The 23,880-nt window shown below is 51.0% G+C and overlaps 1 protein-coding gene across 7 annotated transcripts in view; it reads right to left on the bottom strand.

Moving 5' to 3' along the window:
• Positions 1-23,880, bottom strand: part of BRDT (bromodomain testis associated) — a 2,808,714-nt gene that overhangs the window by 264,898 nt on the left and 2,519,936 nt on the right. For 6 of the 7 annotated variants that reach the window (XM_078646309.1, XM_078646312.1, XM_078646315.1 and 3 more), the window contains one exon: positions 16,570-16,703. The exons of the other annotated variant lie outside the window; for it this stretch is intronic. In XM_078646309.1, coding sequence (XP_078502435.1) covers positions 16,570-16,703 — 134 coding nt within the window. The remainder of the gene's footprint in view (positions 1-16,569; positions 16,704-23,880) is intronic. 7 annotated transcript variants of the gene reach the window in all.

The following is a 23,880-nucleotide window of genomic DNA, read 5'->3' as shown; positions in this document are numbered from 1 at the left end:
CCAACTTTCCATCATTCAGCACCAGAACAAGGTTCCCTAGAACAAGTATTTCAAGCTACCGATCACATTCTGAAATCACGAATCGGTTATAGTGAGTTAAGTACCATGCATGAACAAGAACTAGTCCGATCAGCAGTCAGATGGATTACTGATTCTACCACTTTTCCAGACGAAATAGTGGCACAAATGTTTCTGAAAATGCCCCCAGCCGAGCAGCGACTGGTGGGTATGTATATGATTCAGTACCTCATTACTCTGTATGAGGGTCAACATTCTGATCCAGGCCCGTTACATGATATCCTGAACGAGTTACTCCAGTACAAATGGAGAGGTCTAGGTACCGATTTAATTAGTGTCATTTTAGAACAGCGTCATAAATATAGAACATTCTTGAACCCGCATTTTGTTCATGTCTCACCCCCAGAAAGTAAATCATTCTACATAGACAGACAGAATCCGTTACGAGAAGTCCACCCAGTCAGAGGAGCGGGTGGCGAAATGCAGCGAGTGTTTGTATACACTCCGATCACAAAGATGGAACTCCTCGAAATGAAGAAATTAATTCCCTGTCATGACAAAGATCCAGCAGGGTTCCATAGAGAATTAAAAGACATGCTCCGTATGGGAGAATACACTTACCCAGATATCATTAAAATGTTAAAGGTTCTGCTACCCGCAGGGGTGTATGAAAAGCTCAAGGAAAAAGAATGGGAGGTGGGAGAGAAAAAGATCGATTGGGCAGTCCTAGAAGCTGAAGATAAGATACGAGTACCAGGTACTGGTCTCGGAGATAAATGTAAAGAATTACCAGAATTATTGATTCAAGTTTTACCCAGATTATTAACAACGAAAAAGGAAGACTGGGATGCAATCTCAGCCTGTAAACAGAAACAAGATGAAGATATTAGTGATTTTTATTCTAGGTTTGAAAAGTGCTTTAGTATCAACAGTGGCCTCAAGACAAGTAGTGAGTCATATCCTCACCTTTTCGTTACTAAATTAGTCGAGAATTCAAGCCCACAAGTTAAAAACCGAGTTTTGAAAGTCGAAAGCACCTGGCAAGCAAATACTCCGTCCCAGATGCTCCAGATGCTCCAGTATCACCAGAATAGAATCAGGGAAGAGCAAGAACACGAGAGAAAACGTATGAAAGACACGAAAATGAAAGTGCTAGTTGCACAATCTGTTCCTCAAGACAGTCAGAAGAGGGGTCCGAATCAAGCCAGTCATCCTGCAGCACCCGTTAAAGGGAACTGCAATTATTGTAAACAACCAGGTCATTTCATAAATGAGTGTACGGTTCTGAAGCATAACATAGCTACTGGTAAGACTAAAGAAAGACCACGTCCGCCTAGACAAGAGCAAGTTTCACAGACTCCTCAGTCACAGAATGCACCACAGACAGTTACAGCACCGCAGCCTATTGCTGCAACACAGCATGTTACATCGCAGATGTACCAGTATGCACAGTCTGAGTATCCAGAGTACCAGCCATATTCATGAAACAGCCTAGAGAGGGAGGTAGGCTTGCCTCTCATCGAGATACCTGTAGATCAAGAAGGTCCCTATGTTCACAGTCAAGTATTAGGGAAAGACAAAGTTTTTGATTGATACAGGGGCAAGTAGGACCACAATTAGTCATGCCGAAGTTCCAGGGGCTCCGCTCTCAGGCTCAAGAAATGTTTCCCTTGGATTTTCAGGAAAGCCTATCGTTAATGAGATTTCAAAGCCAGTCACTCTAGAAGTAGGTCCATTGTCCCGCACTACTGATCTGTTACTTACTAAGTCATGTCCAGAAAATCTATTAGGCATTAAAACACTGAAAGAGTTAGGTGCAGTTATATGTTGTTCCCCAGAGGGAATACGTCTGTTCCTACGTGACTTTAAGGGTCACTATGTATTACGAGATTTTGATTCAAGACTGTCTAATGTCCCGCAGCATTTATGGGCGCAAGGTCCAACTGATGTAGGTTATATGCAAATCACACCCCATCGTGTGACCCTGAAACCAGGTGTAGTGTTACCACGAATCAGGCAGTATAGATTGCCACCTGAGGCTGTAGCAGCCTTATCCAAAATTATTGACGAGCTCATGGCTCAAGGAGTAGTTGTAGAAACTGACTCCAATGTATGTAACTCTCCGATCATTCCAGTCATGAAACGTACTGATCCAAATGCACCCCCAGTATATCGATTAGTGATTGATTTACGGGAACTTAACAAATGTATTATTCCTCAGTACCCAGTTGTCCCAGATATCTCTTCCCTATTGACAGCCATTGATTCCGAAGCCACGTTCTTCACTGTCATAGACCTCAAGAACGCATTTTTTAGTGTTCCCATCCATCCAGACAGCCAGTTTCTTTTCGGATTCTGTTTAAATGGAAGGAGCTATATGTTCACACGCGCTCCTCAAGGTTTCACAGAAAGTCCTAGTATTTACAGTCAAGCACTCAAGAGACAACTAGACAACATTCACATGCCAACTGACACTGCCCTGCTCCAGTATGTCGATGATCTACTGATCACAGCCCGTTCTGAACGTGACTGCGAGCGAGCGTCACTGACGGTTCTGTATTTCCTAGCCGAGATGGGGCACAAGGTGTCCCCTTCGAAGCTTCAATTCTGTGTCCAGCAAGTGGTCTACTTAGGACACTTACTGTCCAAGAGGGGTAGGCAGTTGACACCAGACCGTATCCAGTTAATAGCGAGTCTTCCCCAGCCCAGAACCCAGAAGGAGGTACGTGCCTTTATTGGCCTTACTTCTTATTGCAGACAATGGATTCCTCAGTATGCATTTCTAGCCAAGCCACTGATACAGTTAACGACACAGGAGGCAGCCGTATCGACTGTTCTCCCTTGGACATCTGAACATACACTTAGTTTCAACGAGTTAAAGAAAGCTTTATGCCAAGCTCCAGTTCTAGCCACACCGAACTACAGTAAGCCTTTTACACTTTTCGTCACAGAACGTGAAGGTACAGCATTATCTGTTCTCACACAAGACCAAGCAGGACAATACAAGCCTTGTGCTTATTTTTCTAGCACACTAGATCCAGTCGCCCAGGCTCTGCCTGCGTGCCTCAAGTCAGTTGCAGCCACAGCACTAGCTATCAGACAAAGTGATTCCATAGTTCTAGGACACTCCTTGACAGTACAAGTCCCACACTCCGTGGAAGTTCTTTTAAATCGAACACAAACACAGCACTTGACAATTGCACGTTTAACAGGTTATGAATTGACACTGTTTCAGCCACACATAGAAATTAGACGCTGCAACATCCTGAATCCTGCTACACTGTTACCATCAGTTAATTCAAATCCAGCCACACATGATTGTGTGGAAGTAGTTAACATTACGACAAAGCCAAGACAAGATCTGACAGATATTCCATTACCAGACCCTGACCTGACACTTTATGTGGATGGTTCATGTATGAGGACTAGTACAGGAGAACTAGTAGCCGCGTATGCAGTGACTACTGACACCGAAGTTATTGAGACACACCGTATTGATACCCTGTCCGCTCAAGCAGCAGAGCTAGTTGCTCTGACACAAGCCTGTATACACGCCAAGAACCTGAAAGTTAATGTTTACACAGATTCACGTTACGCATTTGGAGTTGTACACGACTTTGGAGTGCTCTGGCAGGAGAGAGGTTTCATGACTTCTCATGGAACCAAGATTCAGCATGGTCTCCTTATTCAAGCTCTGTTAGATGCCATACACTTACCGACATCTATCGCTATCATGAAATGCAAAGCACATACGAAAGTTACTGACATTATTTCTCAAGGTAATGATCTAGCAGATCGCACAGCCAAGCTTACAGCACAGACTCCAGACATTCCAGTTAACATGACACACACTCCAGATCCGACTACATGTATGACCGTTAAGGACCCTACTCAAGATGTCATAGATATCCAATTACATGCTACTCCCGATGAAATCAAGAAATGGTCTGAACAAGGAGGGGTCCAGACAGATCAAGGATGGTTAACAAAGGGTAGGACCGCATGGTTTCTCCCCGACTCTATGGTTCAAGTCATCATTAATACCGCACATAGTCCAGCACATTTAGGAGAAAAAGCAATGTTAGACAGTATCCAGAACATTTGGTTCAACAAGCATTTACGAGCTGCAGCCAAGCAGAAAGTCCGTACCTGTATGATATGTTGTCAGTTTAATCCAGGTAAAAGTGTCCCGGTGGAACAAGGGGGATTCCAGCCTCCTGACCACCCTTTTGAGGTCCTCCAGATGGATTATATTCAGATGGAGCGATGTCGAGGTTTCAAGTATGTCCTTGTAGTTGTATGCGCTTTGTCCAGATGGACAGAAGCATATCCAGTCCCAGATTACACAGCCGCGACCACTGCCAAGCAGTTGGTTCGTGAATTCTTCCCTCGATATGGACTCCCTAGAGTCGTATATTCTGATAACGGTCAGCCATTCTCATCTGAACTGATGAAGCACGTTTCCCTGTTGTTGGGGTACCAGTGGAAGTTTCATTGTGTACGCCATCCTGAAGCAGCCGGTCTAGTCGAGAGACATAATCAGACTCTGAAAATCCGAATTGCCAAAATATGTAAAGATAAGGGTGTGGACTGGCTAGTAGCTCTGCCAGTTGCTTTGTTTTATATGCGCATGGTCGCACATTCCAGATCAGGTCTGTCCCCGTATGAGGTCGTATTCGGCCAGCCCCCTAACATGTGGGGTACTCCTAGACCCCGAAGTATTACTGATGTTTCATGTAATATGCTGACAGATTACCTAGCTTCCTTGATGTCTGCCCTCAACTCATGTCGTTCACAGGTTGCCGCCGCATTTCCAGACAATACCGAGGTGGCACCGCATGAGATCGTTCCAGGTTCGATGGTGCTCGTCCGGAACTTTGACAGATCAAGTCCGCTGGAGCCACGTTGGAAGGAGCCCCGTCAGGTCCTCCTCACCACCCGTACAGCTGTGAAATTGGAAGGACGCCGCGGCTGGGTGCATCTTTCGCACGTCAAGAAATTCTACGGATTAAAGCCGGTCTCCAAGAACATTTCCCAGGACTTAAAGACTTGTCAAAACATTGTTCCTAAGGACTGTCCCGCAAATGACATTGATACAACCCCTCCCTTGTTAGAGAAAACTCCGCAGCAGGAGTATAAACAGAAACTCCGGTCTAGTAAAATAAGTCAGTCAGTTTGATTGTCTAAGTCCTCCCCTAGGTGAAACGGTTAGACTGTTTCTGACATGTATAAAATAGACCCCCATAGTGAGAGAGTTAGTCAAAACTCAATCCGATGTATCGTTTTTCTAAGTTTCATATTATTCATCAGCATAATGATTTCCTGCACTAGTTACGCATTTTTCCTGTGTTTTCCAGTTCCTCATGTAAATAAGCCTTCTAATGTTACAGAAGAGCACACGTTTAGTGATCTGCCTCCTCACGAATATTCATACCGCCTCGCTATGCGTAACAATACATTTATCCGCATGTTGCATTATTCACACCAGACCAGCAATGCCACTAATTGTTGGGTGTGTGGTCGACTCCCCCCTTTCCAGACCCCGAAGGGAGTTCTGCCACTTTTTCCTTATCCTTTTTCACATAATGGTTCGTGTGGAGCATGGTCCACGTTAACGTCATCCTCAACAGATATGTCTTTTCTTAACAGTACATGTTTCCCAGACAAGCAAGGTCTCCCCCACAGAACAGGTTTAGATCTAGAAAATGAAGTGTATAATTTAGGTAACTATTCTTCGAATTTCATGGTCCTGAATGTTCAGTCTGATACTACTCCAGACTCACCTGCTATTTCAGTATTACCAGTCAAAGGCGAATTATGTGTCCGAAATAATGGTTCTGTACACGTAGGACATAGTGATTGTACTACTATTATCAAGTATAGTGACAGTGGGAAATCTATTTTTAAAGCTTCACGTCATTCTTATTTTGTTTGTGGTCAAACCGCATATGTTCGTCTGCCCCTTGATTGGGAGGGAACCTGTTACATTGCCTTCCTACTGCCACCTGTTTTCCTAGCCCCACCTGACTACCATAGGAATTCCTTCCTAGTACATACTAGACACAAGAGAAACCTCCCGATTGTCGACTATACTGAAACTGCTGCAGAGCAATTCATTGATATTGATAAAGGTGTGTTCCCTTATTTAGGTACAGTTGTAAATAGTAAGCTAATCCATAGGTTAACAAGAACCCTTGAAGCTGTAGTAGATGAGACTGCCTCCGCTCTAGGTAACTTAACCGAAGAGCAATCCTTTATGAGAATTGTTGTGCTCCAGAATCGTCTCGTCCTTGACGTCATACTGGCCGATAGGGGCGGGGCCTGTAGAGTCATCGGATCTAGTTGCTGCATTTTCATTCCAAATAACGCGCCGTCTGTTTATTCAGCTATAACCAGACTTCATAAAATTGCCCATCTGTTACACCAAGATCCAGGCACCTGGACATGGTCCGGTTGGTTCTGGAATATAATTTCCGCCTGGGGATGGAAAGTCCTGTCCTTTCTAGGTATCGCAGTAGCGATCATATTCAGCTGCTGCCTCTGTATACAATGTGGCCCTGCGATTTGCGGCATGTGTGCTACCTCTTGTATTCCTAGTCCCAAGCCCCGTTCTAAATCCCGTTCCAAGACAATTCGAGATGAACAAATGGTACTGTATGAAATGATAGACGGTATCATGAATATTGATGTTTCCTGATGGAAACGTAGTGACAAGGAGGGAATGTGGAAAAGTAAATTTTGTCATGTTCTGTGTCCCTACGTGTCATCCATCATATGTTATGTGTGCATGACCAATATGCATATGTTATTCCCCATGTCCGATTCAAGACGCAATTATAGTTGTGTCCTCCTCTAGTATGCCAGTTTCCAGTCCTCGTGAATACTACGAATATCAGGCCTATGTAAAGCTACGTTGCCACGTTTCTCAGTGTGCACGTTATTTCATTATAAAGTCCCCGTTTCCAGGCCTCAACAGGGCCCGGACATCAGATTCAGCTCCTGTCTCCTGAACCCTCGCTGAGGAGCGATCCAGCCCCCACCTGTATCCTCGACCTTTCACTTACTTCCTGCCTCGCAGTGCCCGGTGCAGCTTGGCTCTGCCTCTGAGTCTGCCAAGACTATGTTGTGATTCCAGCTATCAGTTTAGTCCTCCTTCTCTGCATTCCTAAGCTACTGAACTGCATCAATAGCTTCCGTCATTGTCTAGCCTATGCGGCTCCATGTTAAGAGAAATACTGTATTTAATGGTCATTTAATATTCTTCATCACGCACTACATGTAGAATAAATGCATGCTCTAGTCTTAGAGTCAATTAGCTTTTCCCCTCATGACTTCTAGTTTATATCAACATGTTCCCTAAACATCAGATACTAGATAGGGTTTAGGTACATGTCGCTCCGACCCTCCAGACTTTAGTCTCTGCTCCTAGCACAGAGTTCATAGCCCCCAGCTTCTCCTCGTAACACGTCATTGCTAGTTTGCGCGCACCATCAGGTTAGAGGTCCCGGCTCCTTAGGTAGCCCCCTCCTATGTTTCCGCCCATTCATGACATATTCTGTTACGTTTGCATCACATGTCTGAGTTACACCTTCTTTTTACTCTTATCTTTCGCGACTGCTACTCGTCACGCCTTCTGCTACACCCACTGCTACGCCTACTGCAATGGAATGCTATGTGTTCGCGCTATGTATATATGCTCATGTATTGTTATTAAAAGTTAGCGCGCTCATCCCAGATCGAGCCCCAGCAGCTGCTGGGCCCTGTCATCCTATTCCTATGCAGGTTGTCCTGTTCCTGTCCTTACGCTGTATTAAACCTGCAAAAACTCCTAATACCTCGAATCTTGACTCTTATTTATTGAGCTATCTGTTATGATATATGTCTAGTCAAAAATAGGGTATTATTTATTTATATACCACAAAGGAGGAAACAAATGGGTTAACCCCTTCAAAAACCTCTGCACAAGAGGAGAATTGAATAGAGAGGGCTGATCAGGCAGCTGAAGAAAAGAAGAAAGGGGTGAGAGGTAACCCTTTAAAGTGCCCAGAGCAGAGCCCTGCTGGGCCAACAAAAACATAACAGAAGGACTTGAGATATTGGAGCAGATAAGGGGTCGATAGACCGGTCTGTTCAATATTTACAACATTTGTTCCATCGGAAGGCATATACCGATTTTGTTCGAGGGATGCCTGACTGCCAAGATAACTTCACAAACTTCAAGAGGAAGGTCAAAAGCAGTCAACAGTCGCCGCTCAATCTCCACACAAGGAGGAGAGTGGACAGGTTTGGGTGGAGAGCCCTCCCCTGCTGCTGCAACAGAAGAGCCTCCTGAAGAGGCTGCCTGACTGGAGGATCGATGCTCATGACTAGAAGCTCCGGATACCTGTTAGAAATGGGGGTCTCTAGTTGGCACTGGTTGGCGCCACTGTCCAAATAGGGACCCTTCTTAAGTCACGGCAAGAGGGTCACCCCTTTCGATAACCCCTGCTCAACCCTCTGGTAACATAGCATGAGCAGTTAGGCATATCTCAGAGGCAGTGTGTGAAGTGTTTATGACCACGTACAATAAGGCAGTAATGACACCACAAAAAGACAGGTAGGTATAGAAAAATAATATCTTTATCTAACAGTTTAACTCAACTCTCAAAGCGCTTTAACAATAACAATTCACATCAACCTGTAGGGACTTAAAGATATGACAATGTATCAACCAAATCATAACACTGACTGAGTTCAGGGACGGGGCCTTTGCGACCCTTTGCGCCCCTGGTACCTGTAGTTGCAAAAGGGGACAGCATGCAGCTTCTCAAAGAAGCAGAGACGGTGACAGGCTGACCCCCAGTGACCACAATACGGGGCGGCAGGGGTCCACAGCGTGCATCCACACTGACTCGGGCACTCAGGGGCAGGCGGGCTCTCTGCAGTAGCAGCACATGGCTGCCGCGTCCCAGATTGGGGGAGGCAAGGACTCTCGCCGTGTTGCTCTGTGGTGGGCGCACATCAGCAGCAGCTCTCTCTTGGCTGGGGCGACCCACAGGACAATTCCGGGGGGATGCAAAGTTGTGAAGGGTGCGGGCACTCAGCGGCTACACTCTCTCAGCTGCGGCGGCCCGCGGGACAATTCCAAAGGGGGATGCAAAGTAGTCAAAGGTGTCAAGGGTGCGGGAGCTCCATGGTTACAGCTCTCCCTCAGCTGCGGCAGCCCACGAGACAATTCCAAAGGGGGATGCAAAGTAGTCAAAGGTGTCAAGGGTGCGGGCGCTCCACAGTTACAGCTCTCCCTCAGCTGCGGCGGCGCACAGGACAATTCCGTAGGGGGATGCAAAGTAGTCAAAGGTGTCAAGGGTGTGGGCCCTCAGCGGCTACAGCTCTCTCTCAGCTGCGGCGGCCCACTCAACAAAGCACGATGATGTACAGTAATACAGGGTGGTGGGCACTCAGCGGCTACAGCTCTCCTCTGGCTGCAGCGGCCCACCGACAGCTCATGGGGATGCACAGTGGCCAGGGATGTGGCCACTCAGAGACTACAACGCTCCTCCGGCTGCGGCGGCCAACGGGACCACGCACGTTGGTGCACAGTAGCAGGAGGTGTGGGCACTCAGCGGATACAGCTCGCTCTTGGCTGCAGCGGCCCACAGGACAAATCACTATGGTGCACAGTAGCAAAAGGTGTGGGCACTCAGCGACTACAGCTCTCCTCTGGCTGCGGCGGCCCACGAGACAGCACACAGGGATGCACAGTGGCCAGGGGTGTGGGCACTCAGCGAATACAGCTCTCCTCCGGCAGCGGCAGCCCACGGGACACGCACGTTGGTGCACAGTAGCAGAAGGTGTGGGCACTCAGCGGCTACAGCTCGTACTTGGCTGCGGCGGCCCACAGGACAAATCACGATGGGTCACATTAGCAAAAGGTGTGGGCACTCAGGGGCTACAGTTCTTCTCTCGGCTGCGGTGGCCCACGAGGCAAATCACGATGGAGCACAGTAGCAAAAGGTGTGGGCACTGGTTAGAGGAGGCAGACCCGGACGCTGAGACCAGACCCGGGACCAGGGTTCAATTCCCGACGCGGCAGGGTCTTGAGCCCAAAATGTCCACGGACTCGGTAATTCTCGCATCGGTGCCTACTCGAATCACAGGTTCACACTCTGCAACTCTGGGCAATAGCTTGCTTAATCTCCACTATGGCCCCCGCGGCGGGATGCCTGGCTTTCACCTTGGGGATACCCAGTAGGGGCTATCTCACAGAGAAAAACCAGGACGGGTTGCCAATGCAAAGCGCTTTGAGACCTGGCGGTGATATTGCGCTATATAAAAACCCATCCATCCATCCATCCACTGCGGCGGCCCACGGGACAGTTCACGGTGATGCACAGTAGCAAAAGGTGTGGGCAGTCAGCGGCTACAACTCTCTCTCGTCTGCGACGGCCCACGGGACGCAGCACGGTGGTGCACAGTAGCAAAAGGTGTGGGCAGACAGCGGCTACAGCTCTCTCTCAGCTTCAGCGGCCCACGGGACAAACCACGGTGGTGCACAGTAGCAAAAGGGTGTGGGCACTCAGCGGCTACAGCACTCCCTCGGCGGCCCATGGGACAAATCACGGTGGTGCAGGTTCCGGCGGCTCCCAGCGGTAACAGCTCTCCTTCAGCTGCGGCCGCCCACACGGATCCTGCAGAGGGTTGGAGGGTGCAGATTTAGGCGGGCGCTCAGTGGCAGCAGTTCCCTCTGAGTTGCAGCGGCCCGCACAGGTTCAGCAAAGAAAGGTTCAAAAGGTTCAGAATTAGGCGGGCGCACATCGGTGGCAGATCCCTCTGAGCATCAGCGGACCGCACAGGTTCAGCAAAGAAAGGTTCAAAGGTTCAGAATTAGGCGGGCGCTCAGCGGCGGCAGTTCCCTCTGAGGTGCAGCGGCCCGCACAGGTTCAGCAAAGAAAGGTGCAAAAGAGGTCCAGTCAGCAGCTCTTACAGTAGACCTAGAGGCTCCGGATTACTCGACGGGGGCCTCACCTGCAAGCGGAACTCCCCACACGGGAATTCCAAAGGCCGACTGGGTGAAGTCTAATGTGCCTGAGACTTCGGCAGGAGACTCCCTCGATTTGGGCCCTCGGGTGGTTTCTTCGGCAAGATGGGTTAAAGTTGCACAGTCCTTTTCTCCATTTACTCGGAAAGAGTTTCGTCTTGACATCCAGAAGAAACACGTGGCCAAAGTTCCAGCGCAGCATTTTATACCTAACAAGTCTTTGTTCTCTAAGGTTGCAAATCACTGACTCCAGATAGAACTATATCGGTGGGGTCGTGGAGCACTTGGTTTACGAGGCGACATCCACCCTTTCAGAATGAGGGGGTCTGCTATCAGACACCCAGTGGGAGGTGGAGCCGTCATTCACCTTGCCAGGCGCGACCCTGCTTGGATCAAAGAGTCACCTCTCCCCACGTTTGGAATACCGATCCATCTCTCCAGCCAGGTCTGACCCAGTTGGCCCTGCTGCTCCAAAACCAGACGGCCAATACGCATACTCGCAACAGCCCGCAGTAAAGCTTTAAACAATAAACTACCGCGTTTTCAGGAAAGGCATTTCACAACATATAATATCAAAACGGTCCGCACTAGAAGGTGGCCCTCGCCGGCCTGATTATAAACATATTAAACTCGTAGTTCCTATCGGGTTCCTAGGCCCATATAGGGTGATAGACAGTAATCCTTAACAAAATAGGCTATACTAATGTAAGCGTCAGAGTTATCCTAATTCACACAGTTATTTATATATATGGAGCATTCGCGCTGTGGCAATGAGTAGCAGTGGCGCGGCGCCCAGAACATCTATATCCAGCCAACATACAAGACAGGAAGAGTAGCAGGGGAAGGGAGACCTACGCCAATGATGCCAGGTCGAACAATACCAAACACTCTGTGCCCAGTCAGGAGCCACAAGAATGACTTGTGCCCGGTCGCACCTGATGTTCTTGAGCGCGCAGGGCAGGAGTGGTATGGGCAAAAAGGCATATAGGAGGCCTGAGCTCCATTCACAGCGAAAAGCATCGCAGAGCAAGTGCTGCCATAGAAACTCCAACGTGCAAAACTGCTGTCATTGCGCGTTCTCTTCAGAGGCGAACAGATCTAAGCAAGGTTCTCCCCACCGCTGAAAGAGACCTTGTGCCACCTACGGATGGAGACACCATTCGTGACCTGCAAGGCACCTTCGGCTGATCTCATCCGCCCTCGCGTTCAGAGAACCGGCCAGGTGTTGAACCACCAGAAAAATGCCCTGAAGTTCCAGCCAAGTTCAGAGATGCAGGGCCTCTTGACAAAAGGTCTACGACCCCACTCTGCCCTGTTTGTTGCAGTACCACATGGCGGCAGTGATGTCCGTAAACACCTGTCCGAGCCTTCCCTTTAATGATGGCAAAAAAGCTTTTATTGATAGCCGGATCGCCTAAAGCTCCTGGAGATTTAAATGAAGCTTGGCTTCCACCAGAGACCAGAGTCCTCTGATCTCCACCTCCCCTAGATGGCCACCCATCCCAAAAGGGACGCATCCGTCACTACTGTAAGATCTGGGTGGGGAAGGGCGAGGGGTCTGCCCTTGAACCAATCGCGGTCTGTTAGCCATCACTGCAGGTCTTTCGCAGTGCTCTCTGAAATCTGAACCAGGTTGGTGAGATTTCCTCGATGCTGTGCCCATTGGAACTTCAGGTCCCACTGCAGAGCCTGCATGTGCCACCGTGCATGGGTCTCTAGCAGGATGCAGGAGGCCATGAGTCCCAACAGCCTCGGTCATTCTCACCAAAATCTAAGATAAAGCCTGAAACATCGGTATCATAGCCTGAATATCTTGGACGCACAGTTTGGGAGGATAGACCCAAAAGTGCACCTTGCACAGAGCCGCCACAATGAAAAGGAGCGTCTGAAAGGGAGTTGGGACGTGGATAGTGAACCCCAGCAACTGCAGGAGGTTCACCATAGCCTGGAGGTGGGAGACAACTGCTTGGGATGAGCCTGCCTTCAACAACCAGTCGTCGAGATAGGGGAAGACTGGAACCCCTGATCTCCGCAGATGGGCTGCGACCACTGCCATCACCTTCATGAACACCCGAGGGGTGCTGGTAAGGTCAAAGGGGAGCACTGCAAACTGAAAGAGCTCGTGGCTCACCGTGAACCGCAGGTAGCGACGATAGGCAGGCAGGATGGGGATATGTTAGTAGGCATCCTGCAAGTCCAGAGCTACCATCCAGTCTCCTGAGCAAGCGTGAGCATCTTGAATTTCTCCTTTTTGAGGAAATAATTGAGGGCTCTGAGGTCTAGAATAAGGCGAAGGGCTCCGTCCTTCTTCGGGACCAGAAAGTAGCGGGAATAGCAACCACTACCTACTTCGGGCCCGGAAACCCTCTCAATAGCACCCTCGGCCAAGAGAGTTAAGACTTCCTCACGGAGCAAGGCAAGGTGATCCTCGGTCAGCCGATCGTACACTGAAGGCATGGATGGAGGAGTAGTCTCAAAGTGAAGGGAGTAGCCCCTTCGGACTATTTGTAAAACCCACTTGTTCGATGTAATGTTTTGCCAGTGGTGGAGATGATGGCGTATTCTGCCATCGAATGGGCGAGCATGATCATGGGAGACTGGACTAGGAAGGTTTTGCAGCGAAGGAGGGGTTTGTAGCTTGGCTCAACGTCTGGTTTTCTGACCCACAAGGCTGGGGTAAACTGCGTCCACGGCCCTGCCGACGTTGCTCGTGATCGAAAACAGATGGGTTGTGGACAATGAAAAAAACGTTTCTGATGGCCCTTTGATCATGATGCATAGAAGGATTTGACTGCTATCCTTCATAATAAGGCCATTTATGCCTTGCACATCTGAAGTTCTGACTGCAAAGTTTTGGGAAAAAAAAGGATTTGACTACAGCTCTACGCAATAAGGCCGTTAATGCCACTCACAGCTGAAACTTTGAAAATATATAATATAAAAAGTCCTCAGAGAAAACCTTTGAAAAGACGTATGAATACCTTTCGCCCTGAAGAAGTCCTACAGACGAAACACGTTGGCTACGTTTTTTTACTTGAAGACTTTCAATAAAAGCAAGAAAGAAAACTTTAAGTCCTACTGAATTGTTTTCTTCCGGATTATTGTTTTGACTGTCATTGTCAACTGTACATTGTGTGGGGTGCTGAACCACTGTGCTGTTTTTGAATTATGTTGGGAGTCTAGGGGTATATGACTTCAGGTTCTTAGCACCCACAACAAATTTATCATACCACAATACATTGGATAAAGTGCAGCTTTCTTGGCCCGATACCCCTGTTCTAGTGTGTTGGGTTGCTGAACTTGCGAAGCCCTCTAAGCCAGGGTAGGATTGGTGCAGCTGATAGGCTGTTCTGTAGCCACAAAAGGAGCGAACATTGGATGAAGCTGTGGGGGCAGTAGTGAGGCCCAAAGACTTGGCTGTGGCCTGCGAGTCTTTAACGCGCTCAAGGGCAGCATCTGCTTTGTCTCCGAAGAGACGGGAGCCATCGAAGGGCATGTCCATGAGGTTGGCCTGGACATCCTCCGAAAAAACAGATATTTTCAGCCAGGCGTTGCGACGTACAGCCACTGTTGTGTAAATCGTTCTGCCTAGCGAGTCCGTCGTGTCCAAGCCACATCTGATTGTGAACTTCGCTGCGCCCCTCCCATCTGATATAGCTTGGGAGTGTAGATCCAGGTCCTCCTCCGAGACTCTGGGCAGCACCTGTGCCACGGTATCGCATATGGAATGGGAATAACAGCCCAAGAGGCATGCAGTGTTCACTGGCCACAATGCTAGGCTGGCGGAAGAAAACATTTTCTTCAAGAAATGTTTCTGCCTCTTGGATTCCCTGTCCGGGGATGCGGAAGGAAATGTGCCACGAGAAGTGAAAACTTGGACCACCTAGCTTTGGGGGGTGGGGTGGGTGGCGAGGAAAGTTGGGTCGCCCGGTGCAGGGCAATGGCAGCGGGCGATCGTCCTATTCACAGGACTCCCTGTGCTGGGTTTGGACCTTGTCCCCAGATGGCCATCTGTCAAGGTCTCATTAAAGGGCAGTAGGGGTTCCAAACTCGAGACCCTGGGCTGCAGGACCTAGGTCAGGACATTTGTCTTGACTGCCACTGTAGGAAGCTGCAGGTCAAGGACCTCCGCAGCCCTACGCACCACCATGGCAAAAGATGCCCCCTCCTCCGTAACTAGGGTAGGTGGAGAAAGCATGACAGTGTCTGGGGAGGTGTTCAGACCACTGGCTTTACCAAACTCCTCCTACCAGTCCAGATCTTGATGCTGTTGCAGGATTTCCAAGGATCGCGCTGCCCCTCCCAATCCTCTTCTCCATTCCTAACCCTTCTGAATAGGGCAGAAAAAATGTCAGGGAGCCATATGGCGTCATTGGCACCGGTCGAGGCGTCAGAAGATGCCCAACCGGCTCTGTGTTGTCGGGAAAGAGGATAGGGAAGGGGCTGCTGGTAGGCGATGGTAACGCCAAAGACCTCGGCGCCAGACGCGATGCCAGGGAAGGTCGCTGAGGTGGTGTGACAGGCGGCGGACTGGACCCAGGAATGGGTCCACCCAGAGGCCGTGATGCCAGGGCTGGAGCCGCCGGCATAGAACACACGGGGGCCCTCCGTCTTCTGAGCCTGAGGGGCCAGAGGTCGCTGGCATGGTCAGGCCGCCCAAATATAGCGTACGTGGCATCATAAAAGTTCTATTAGTTGGGCAGGGGTTGCTCTCGGTCCCGGGAAGGGATGGAAACGCGGAGACAACCCAGGCACCCGCTCCACGTAGCAGGCCTCCAACGCGGAGTTGCCTCAGCCATTTCGTGAGACGGGCGGGGTGAAGACGAAGCATGCTTCGACTTCTTGTGGTGCCTCTTACTTGACTGCAACGAAGAGGGTTTCGATTCATCAGAACGGTGCTCAGACCTTTCTCTCGACCGAGACATTGACCGAGACCAACGAGGCAACCTCCGAAGTGCAGGACGCCGGGCCACGAGAAGCTTTAGCGACTGCTCCCTCAAAGCTTCGGGGCCATGGCACGGCAGTCGGAGCACGACTTGGTGTTGTGGTCACACTCCAGATATCAAAGACAGACCAGATGGGGTTCCTTGACCGACATGGCACGGTGACAAGCGCCGCACGGCTTGAACCTCAAAGTCTTCTTACTCGACATGCCACACCGACACACCAACGAAGTCAACAAAAAGTCAGTCAAAAAATGACAGGGGGTAGCTCTCTTCAAAGGATCGGTGCCGATGGCACAAAAAGAACAGATATCAGCGCGCCGGAGTGGTGGCTATATTGACAACGCAGACGTCATGGCGACGAACACGACCCAGACGACTTCACGCGGAGTCGACAGACGCCACCTTCTGGCGCGCAGGGGTAGTGCTGAGAAAAATCTTCCGGATCCAGCCTCCCACCTGGAAGTTCAAATGTAAGGAATCTGCAGCTAGATGTCTCCATCATATTTGCATCCAAACAAACATCAGTAGCAGTAATTTAGGATAACCAGGTCAAAAGCCAGAAAAATATCTAACTACTTCCAACTCTACCTTTTTAGGAGTAACCTGAGTCTCAGGAGAAAATTTATTTTTATTACCACCGTCAACTTCCATTACAGAGGGTCCTTGTTGATGGGAGGAAAGCGAGAGTTTCTCAACATCAACTGAATGGCTTGTTTTTGAATCTGCAATATAGAATGATTTTAGATATTCAGACATGTGTTCAATAATTTCAAACATAATGCCTAAACATGTACGGAAGTGCCCGGCATTATCTGCTTTTTTACAAGTTGTGTAAACTACCACAGTACACACTGCTGTAGCAGTTTTTGGTGTTGTTTTAAAAAAAAATTTAGAACAATTCTTGATTGAATTTTGAGTCAACGTTATAGCTTTCACATTACAAGTATGTATTATAGTTCACTACAAAAGATTATCATCAATTGTAGACAATCACACATATAAACACAGAAGTCAAGAAAGAAACAAACAATTCAATATAGAAACATAAAAACTAGTAGACTAAACAAGATCCATTCTAGCATGATCTCGCTGTGATGTCATCAATGAAGGTTTTGGGTATGTTACTGTCGCCATGCATCAATGGTGTAGCAGCAAGCCCTATGTCAAATTCCTTACATTTTACATGAATGCTCCATTCCCTTTCAAAAGCAAGTATGCATGTTCCAGCATGGAGGCAAGAGCCAAGTACCATGGCCTATATGACATAGGCCTTAAAATAATTAAATTAGCTGTAGTCTTAATGTAGAGTGGGTATTTCATCCAATAGAATAAGTACACCTTCTTCGGTAACTAGCAGCACCAAGTCCCTCCTTTATAGCCAAGGGTACTTTGCACCATAGGATTAACAATGTTCAAGTCAAAAGTAAATGTCCCAAGAAGCAACCTGCTGCAAGTGTAAAATGCAGGTCTTGCTAAAGATTAGAACAAAGTTCCTCGGGCAACCTATATATTCAACAACTCCACACTCACTCACTTCAGTACATAGGCAGCCCAGAAGTAAAATGTGATCCACTTTTGCCTACTCTTCCTTTATTATTTATTTATCCTCATCAATATATTCATACATTGCATTGAAAATTCAATCAAACTTCTTATATTTCATATCAAAATTGGGCAAAGAGTTAAGAACACACTCACTTGGATCACACGTGAGAAGCGTTCCAATTCATCATATTAACAAATACACATGCCTAATACATACTTCCACACCATTTCCACCAACCAGTCATTTGCGCCTTCATTCATACCAAAACGTCATCTTAACATTCATAAATTGCATCACAACAATAAAAATAGTAATGGAATTTGGTCTTCAGTGCAGCACATTGCCTGTGCTTTAGTCTGTACACCATATCATACAACCCTGAGTCTTTACCAATTTCTCCATTGATTTACATTTCTCATGTCCTATCAAGGATCTCTTTTTAAAATATCAACTGCACTTCTTGTAGAACAAGTTACTTACCTTCGGTAACGATATATCTGTAAGAAACAGTAGTTAGTATTAGATTCCTTACCTTAGAATATCCCCAGGCGTCAGTCTGGATCCGGAAACTTTTGTGTAGCAGTACCCCTGCGCGTCGGTAGGCGTCGTCTGCAGGCGTCCCCTGTGGCTCGGCGTCGTGCGCCGTGATGACGTCGCTGGAGTATATAGACGCCGCCTCCGCGCGCTGACGTCAGTTCTTTGCACACAGCTTTTCCGCGCCAGAACACGCAGAGCCATGTGAGAACCAACACTGGTGCCATGTGAAACTAGGGCCCTGAAAGGGATGTCCTTAACCCTAGGTATCAGTTCGCAGAACGGGGAGGATGGGCGGGGCGGTAAGGAATCTAATACTAACTACTGTTTCTTACAGATATATCGTTACCGAAGGTAAGTAACTTGTTCATCTGAAAGAAACAGGTTAGTATTAGATTCCTTACCTTAGAATAGATACCCCAGCAATACCAACCCCGGTGGTGGGTCTGCGAACCAATACAATCCTACACCAGAAAATCCTGGAGGACCGAACGGCCAAAGAAGCCGTCCCTCCGGACTTGACTGTCCAGGCAGTAATGCCTCGCAAAGGTGTGCAGCGAGGCCCACGTAGCCGCCTGGCAAATGTCCTGCAAAGGGACTCCCCGGCCCAGGGCAGTAGTAGCCGCCGTGGCCCGAGTGGAATGGGCCCTCTGCCCAACAGGAGGCTCCTTCCGAGCCAAAGAGTAGCATGCTTTGATGCACAGGACGACCCACCGAGAGATGGTTCGTTTCTGTACCGCCCTTCCCTTCTTCTCACCCACGTAGCCAACAAACAGTTGGTCATCCACCCGGAACTGGCGTGTGCGATCCATATAAAATGAAAGCGCACGTTTTGGGTCCAGACGATGGAGCCGCTCTTCATCTTTTGAAGGATGCGGAGGCGGGAAGAAGGAGGGTAAGGTGATGGACTGCCCAATGTGAAAAGCAGAAACCACTTTGGGCAGGAAAGAAGGTCTAGTCCTAAGAACCACCTTGTCAGGATGAACGGACAAGAAAGGAGGTTTAACAGAAAGAGCCTGGAGCTCACTCACTCTCCTGGCAGAGGTGATGGCAACCAGGAAGGCCGTCTTTAAAGTGAGAAGACGGAGAGGACAGGAATGAAGCGGCTCAAAGGGAGCACACATCAAGAATGTCAGAACCAGGTTCAAGTCCCACTGAGGCATCACGAACGGAGCAGGTGGATACATGTGCGTGATGCCTTTCAAGAATCTCAGTACAATAGGGGACTTGAATAAAGATGGCTGATCAGGTAGCCTTAAGAAGGCGGAAAGGGCAGAAAGATAGCCCTTGATAGTGCCCAGAGCAGAGCCCTGCTGGGCAAGGGAAAGAAGGAAGAGGAGAACCTCGGAAAGAGGGGCAGAAAGGGGATCCACAGCCTTTGCTGTGCACCATGCCACAAATCTGTTCCACCGGCAGGCGTATACCGACTTTGTGGAGGGACGCCTGGCTGCCAGAATCACATCACAGACTTCAGGAGGCAAGTCAAATGGCCTCAACTGTCGCCGCTCAATCTCCACGCATGGAGGTGGAGACTGGACAGGTTCGGGTGGAGGACCGTCCCCTGCTGCTGCGACAGAAGGTCCTCCTGAAGGGGCAGGCGGATCGAGGGACCGACTGACATGCTGAGTAGCTCGGGATACCAGTACCTTCGAGCCCAGTCCGGAGCCACAAGGATAACTTGGGCCCGGTCGCGCCTGATCTTCTTCAGCACTCTGGGCAGAAGTGGTATAGGCGGAAAGGCGTACAACAGACCGCAACTCCACTCGCGCCGAAAGGCGTCGCCGAGCGAGTGCCGTCTTGGAAACTCCAACGCGCAGAACTGATGACATTGCGCGTTCTCTTCTGTGGCGAATAGATCTAACCAAGGCTCTCCCCATTGCAGAAAGAGGCCTCTCGCCACGTCCGAGTTCAGACGCCATTCGTGATCCACCGAGCACCGACGGCTGAGTTCGTCCGCCCTGGCGTTCAGAGAACCCGCCAGGTGTTGAACCGTCAGAGTCACGCCCTGACGTTCCAGCCATTGCCAGAGACGCAGGGCCTCCTGGCAAAGGGTCCACGACCCCACACCGCCCTGTTTGTTGCAGTACCACATGGCGGTGGTGTTGTCCGTGAACACCTGCACTACACTCCCGTTGACAAAGGGGAGGAATGCCTTCAGTGCTAGGCGAATCGCCCGCAGCTTCAACATGTTGATATGGAGCCGGGACTCCGCCGGAGACCAGATGCCTCTGATCTCCGCCTCTCCCAAATGGCCACCCCAGCCCTGGAGGGACGCGTCCGTCACAACCACGTGCTCCGGTTGGGGAAGGGAGAAGGATCTGCCTCTGACCCAATCGCGGTCCGTAAGCCACCACTGCAACTGTCTCGCAGTGCCCTCCGAGATCAGGACATGGTCGGAAAGGTTGCCCTGATGCTGGGCCCACTGAAACTTCAGGTCCCACTGCAGAGCCCGCATCCGCCATCTGGCGTGATGCACCAGAAGGATGCAGGAGGCCATCAGCCCCAGAAGCCGCAGCGTCAACCTGACCGAAACCCGGGATAACGGCTGAAAGATGGGAATCAAGGCCTGGATATCCCGGATCCGCCGTTCCGGAGGATAAACCCGAAACTGCGCCGAGTCGAGAACCGCTCCGATGAAAAGGAGCTTTTGAGAGGGACACAGGTGTAATTTCGGCACATTGATGGAAAACCCCAGCTCGTGCAGGAGGTCTGCCGTCATCTGGAGGTGGTGGACGACTGTGTGGGGCGAGCCCGCCTTCAACAACCAGTCGTCGAGGTAGGGGAAGACTGAAACCCCTAACCGGCGCAGATGAGCTGCGACCACCGCCATCACCTTCGTGAACACCCGTGGGGCGCTGGTAAGGCCGAATGGGAGCACGATAAACTGAAAGTGCTCGTGGCCTACCGTGAACCGCAGGTAACGCCGGTGGGCCGGCAGGACGGGGATGTGAAAATACGCATCCTGCAAGTCCAACGCTACCATCCAGTCTTGCGGGTCTAGAGCAGCCAAGACCTGAGCCAAAGTCAACATCTTGAACTTCTCCTTCCGGAGGAAGCCGTTGACGTTCCGTAGGTCCAAGATAGGACGCAGGCCCCCTTTGTCCTTCTTGGGCACCAGAAAGTAGTGGGAGTAGCAACCACACCCTACTTCTGGCCCAGGAACGCGCTCGATGGCCCCCTTGGCCAAGAGGGCCGTAACTTCCTCCTGCAGAAGTGTCAAGTGGTCCCCCGACACACGGTGGTTCTGCGGTGGCATGGCTGGAGGAGAGGTCTCGAAGGGGAGGGAGTAGCCCCTTCGGACGAGCTGCAGCACCCACCTGTCCGATGTGATAGTGCGCCAGCGGGAGTGGTGATGGCGAACCCTGCCACCCACTGGCGTCACATGGGCCTGAAAGCTCGGACTAGGAGGACTTGGAGGCTGCTGCGGGGGCAGGTGTGGACTGACCTCGCCGCTGTCCCCGACCGCCACCACGGCGGAATCCACGGCCGCCACCGCGCTGAGGAGCGTTCTGTGGTGCGTGGCTGGCAGCACGTGTGGGACCGCCCCTTCCGTGGCCACGAAAGGAGCGAAACGAACCCGTCTGCTGGCGCTGGATCGAGAGACCCAAGGACTTGGCCGTGACCCTGGAGTCCTTGAAGCGCTCAAGCGCGTTGTCCGCTTTGTCGCCGAACAGGCGACTGCCATCGAATGGCATGTCCATCAGGGCATTCTGGACATCCGGCGAGAAGTTGGCGGATCGCAGCTAAGCATGGCGACGAATCGCCACCGTCGTGGACATCGCCCTTCCCAGCGAGTCGGTCGTGTCAAGACCACACCGTATGGAGTACCTCGCCGCGTCCCGGCCTTCAACCAAGGCCTGGTTGAGCTTGTCCCGCACCTCCTGCGGGCATTGCGGCAGACACTCCGTGACCGTATCCCACAAAGAGTGGGTGTAGCGGCCTAAGAGGCATGCGGTATTGAAAGACCGCAGTCCTGCACTCAGAGACGAGAAGACCTTTTTGCCAAACTGGTCATATCGCTTAGATTCCCGATCGGGCGGAGCCGTCGGGAATGCGGACTGGGAAGTGGAGGCCTGGATCACCAGACTCTCAGGGGAGGGATGGGTGGAGAGGAAGGCAGGGTCGTCCGAACACGGACAGTGACGCCTGGCAACGTTTCGGTCAACAGGTGGACCGGAAGCGGGCCTGGACCAGGTGCCCAAAAGGACATCCGTCAAGGCGTCATTAAACGGCAGCAGAGGCTCCTGTGGGCATGACTGCGGTTTGAATACCTCGGTGAGGATGTTAGGCTTCACCTTAGCGACGGGGAGCTCAAGGCTCAAGGCCTTGGCAGCCCTCATCAGTACCACCGAATAGGCAGCCCCAGCCTCCGACGCCACAGTGGGAGGCGAGACAAACCCAGGGTTAGGCGATTCGTCCAGACCACTGGCATCACCTAAATCACCGACCCAGTCCACATCGTACTGGCATGCTCGTGACAAAGGGTCCTCAGACCCCTCCCAACCCTCTCCATAATCATCCTCATCGCCATAGTTCGAGTCAACGATATAGACCGGCTCCTCGGAGCCAAGGGGCCCCAACGGCGCCGGACTCGGCGTCGGACGACGCCGGTCCGACTCCGCGTCAGGAGTCAGAGAGGGAATGGGGGTGGCACCGCGCGGCGCCGGCGCCCCGACGCCGGCCGGAACCGACGGCGGAGACACGGCGCCGCGCGGAGGCGGTACCACGGGCTGCCCCGATGGAATCGGCGCCGGAGAGGCCGGTTGACCAGCCGGCGACGACCCTGAAGGGCCCAGCGGCGCCGGGGCCGGAGCACCCGGCGGCGTCGGGGCAGGTGCGCCGAACCAGACGGGACCGACGGGCCCGCAGGCGCCGTAGGCCCCGCCGGAGGAGACATCGCCCTCATAGCCATGAGGAACTCCTCAATCTCCTCGCGCGACGCGCCTTCCCCAGGGACCGACGGGTATGGGGCAGACGGCGTCGGCGACCCACGCGGGGCCGCGGCCACCCGAACCCCCGGCCGCAGCACGCGGGCGTCGGGGGGAGTCGGGGGTACGGTGACGACGCCCCGACTTCTTGTGTCGCTTACCTGAGGAACCGGAGGAATGGTGACGACTCCCGGAGCGCTCATGGCGGCTCCGCGATCGCTCTCTCGACCGCTCCCTCGACCTCCGGCCGGACCGGGACCGCTCTCGACGCGGGGCCGACACCCGGAACTCGAGCAGCTTGCGGGACTGCTCCCGCCTAGCCTTACTCGTCAAGGCCCGGCAGTGGACGCAGGACTCCACGTCGTGGTCCGCGCCCAGACACCGGAGGCAGAGTCGATGGTGGTCGGTGACCGACATCATGCGGTCGCACCCGTCGCAACTTTTAAAACCGGGCATCCTACCGGCACCTGAAAGAGTTAGATGTAACAAAAACTTGGTCAAAAGACCGGAGTACTGCTCTTCGGATCTGCGCTAACTGGCGCGGAAAAAAGAAGAACTGACGTCAGCGCGCGGAGGCGGCGTCTATATACTCCAGCGACGTCATCACGGCGCACGACGCCGACGACGCGGAGCCGCAGGGGACGCCTGCAGACGACGCCTACCGACGCGCAGGGGTACTGCTACGCAAAAGTTTCCGGATCCAGACTGACGCCTGGGGATATTCTAAGCTAAGGAATCTAATACTAACCTGTTTCTTTCAGATTACTAATACAGTTTCTTCAGTCATAATTGTTTTTAAATCCCACATACTGCATGGCTTCTGTACAGGTTAGAATCACATAGATAGCGTGGCTTTTGTACAAGTTAGAATTCACATACGTTTTGGCAAAC

This window comes from Lissotriton helveticus, chromosome 1_1 (genome assembly GCF_964261635.1).
Source record: "Lissotriton helveticus chromosome 1_1, aLisHel1.1, whole genome shotgun sequence".
NCBI classification, from domain to species: domain Eukaryota; kingdom Metazoa; phylum Chordata; class Amphibia; order Caudata; family Salamandridae; genus Lissotriton; species Lissotriton helveticus.
This window is presented reverse-complemented; position numbering and strand designations above follow the sequence as displayed.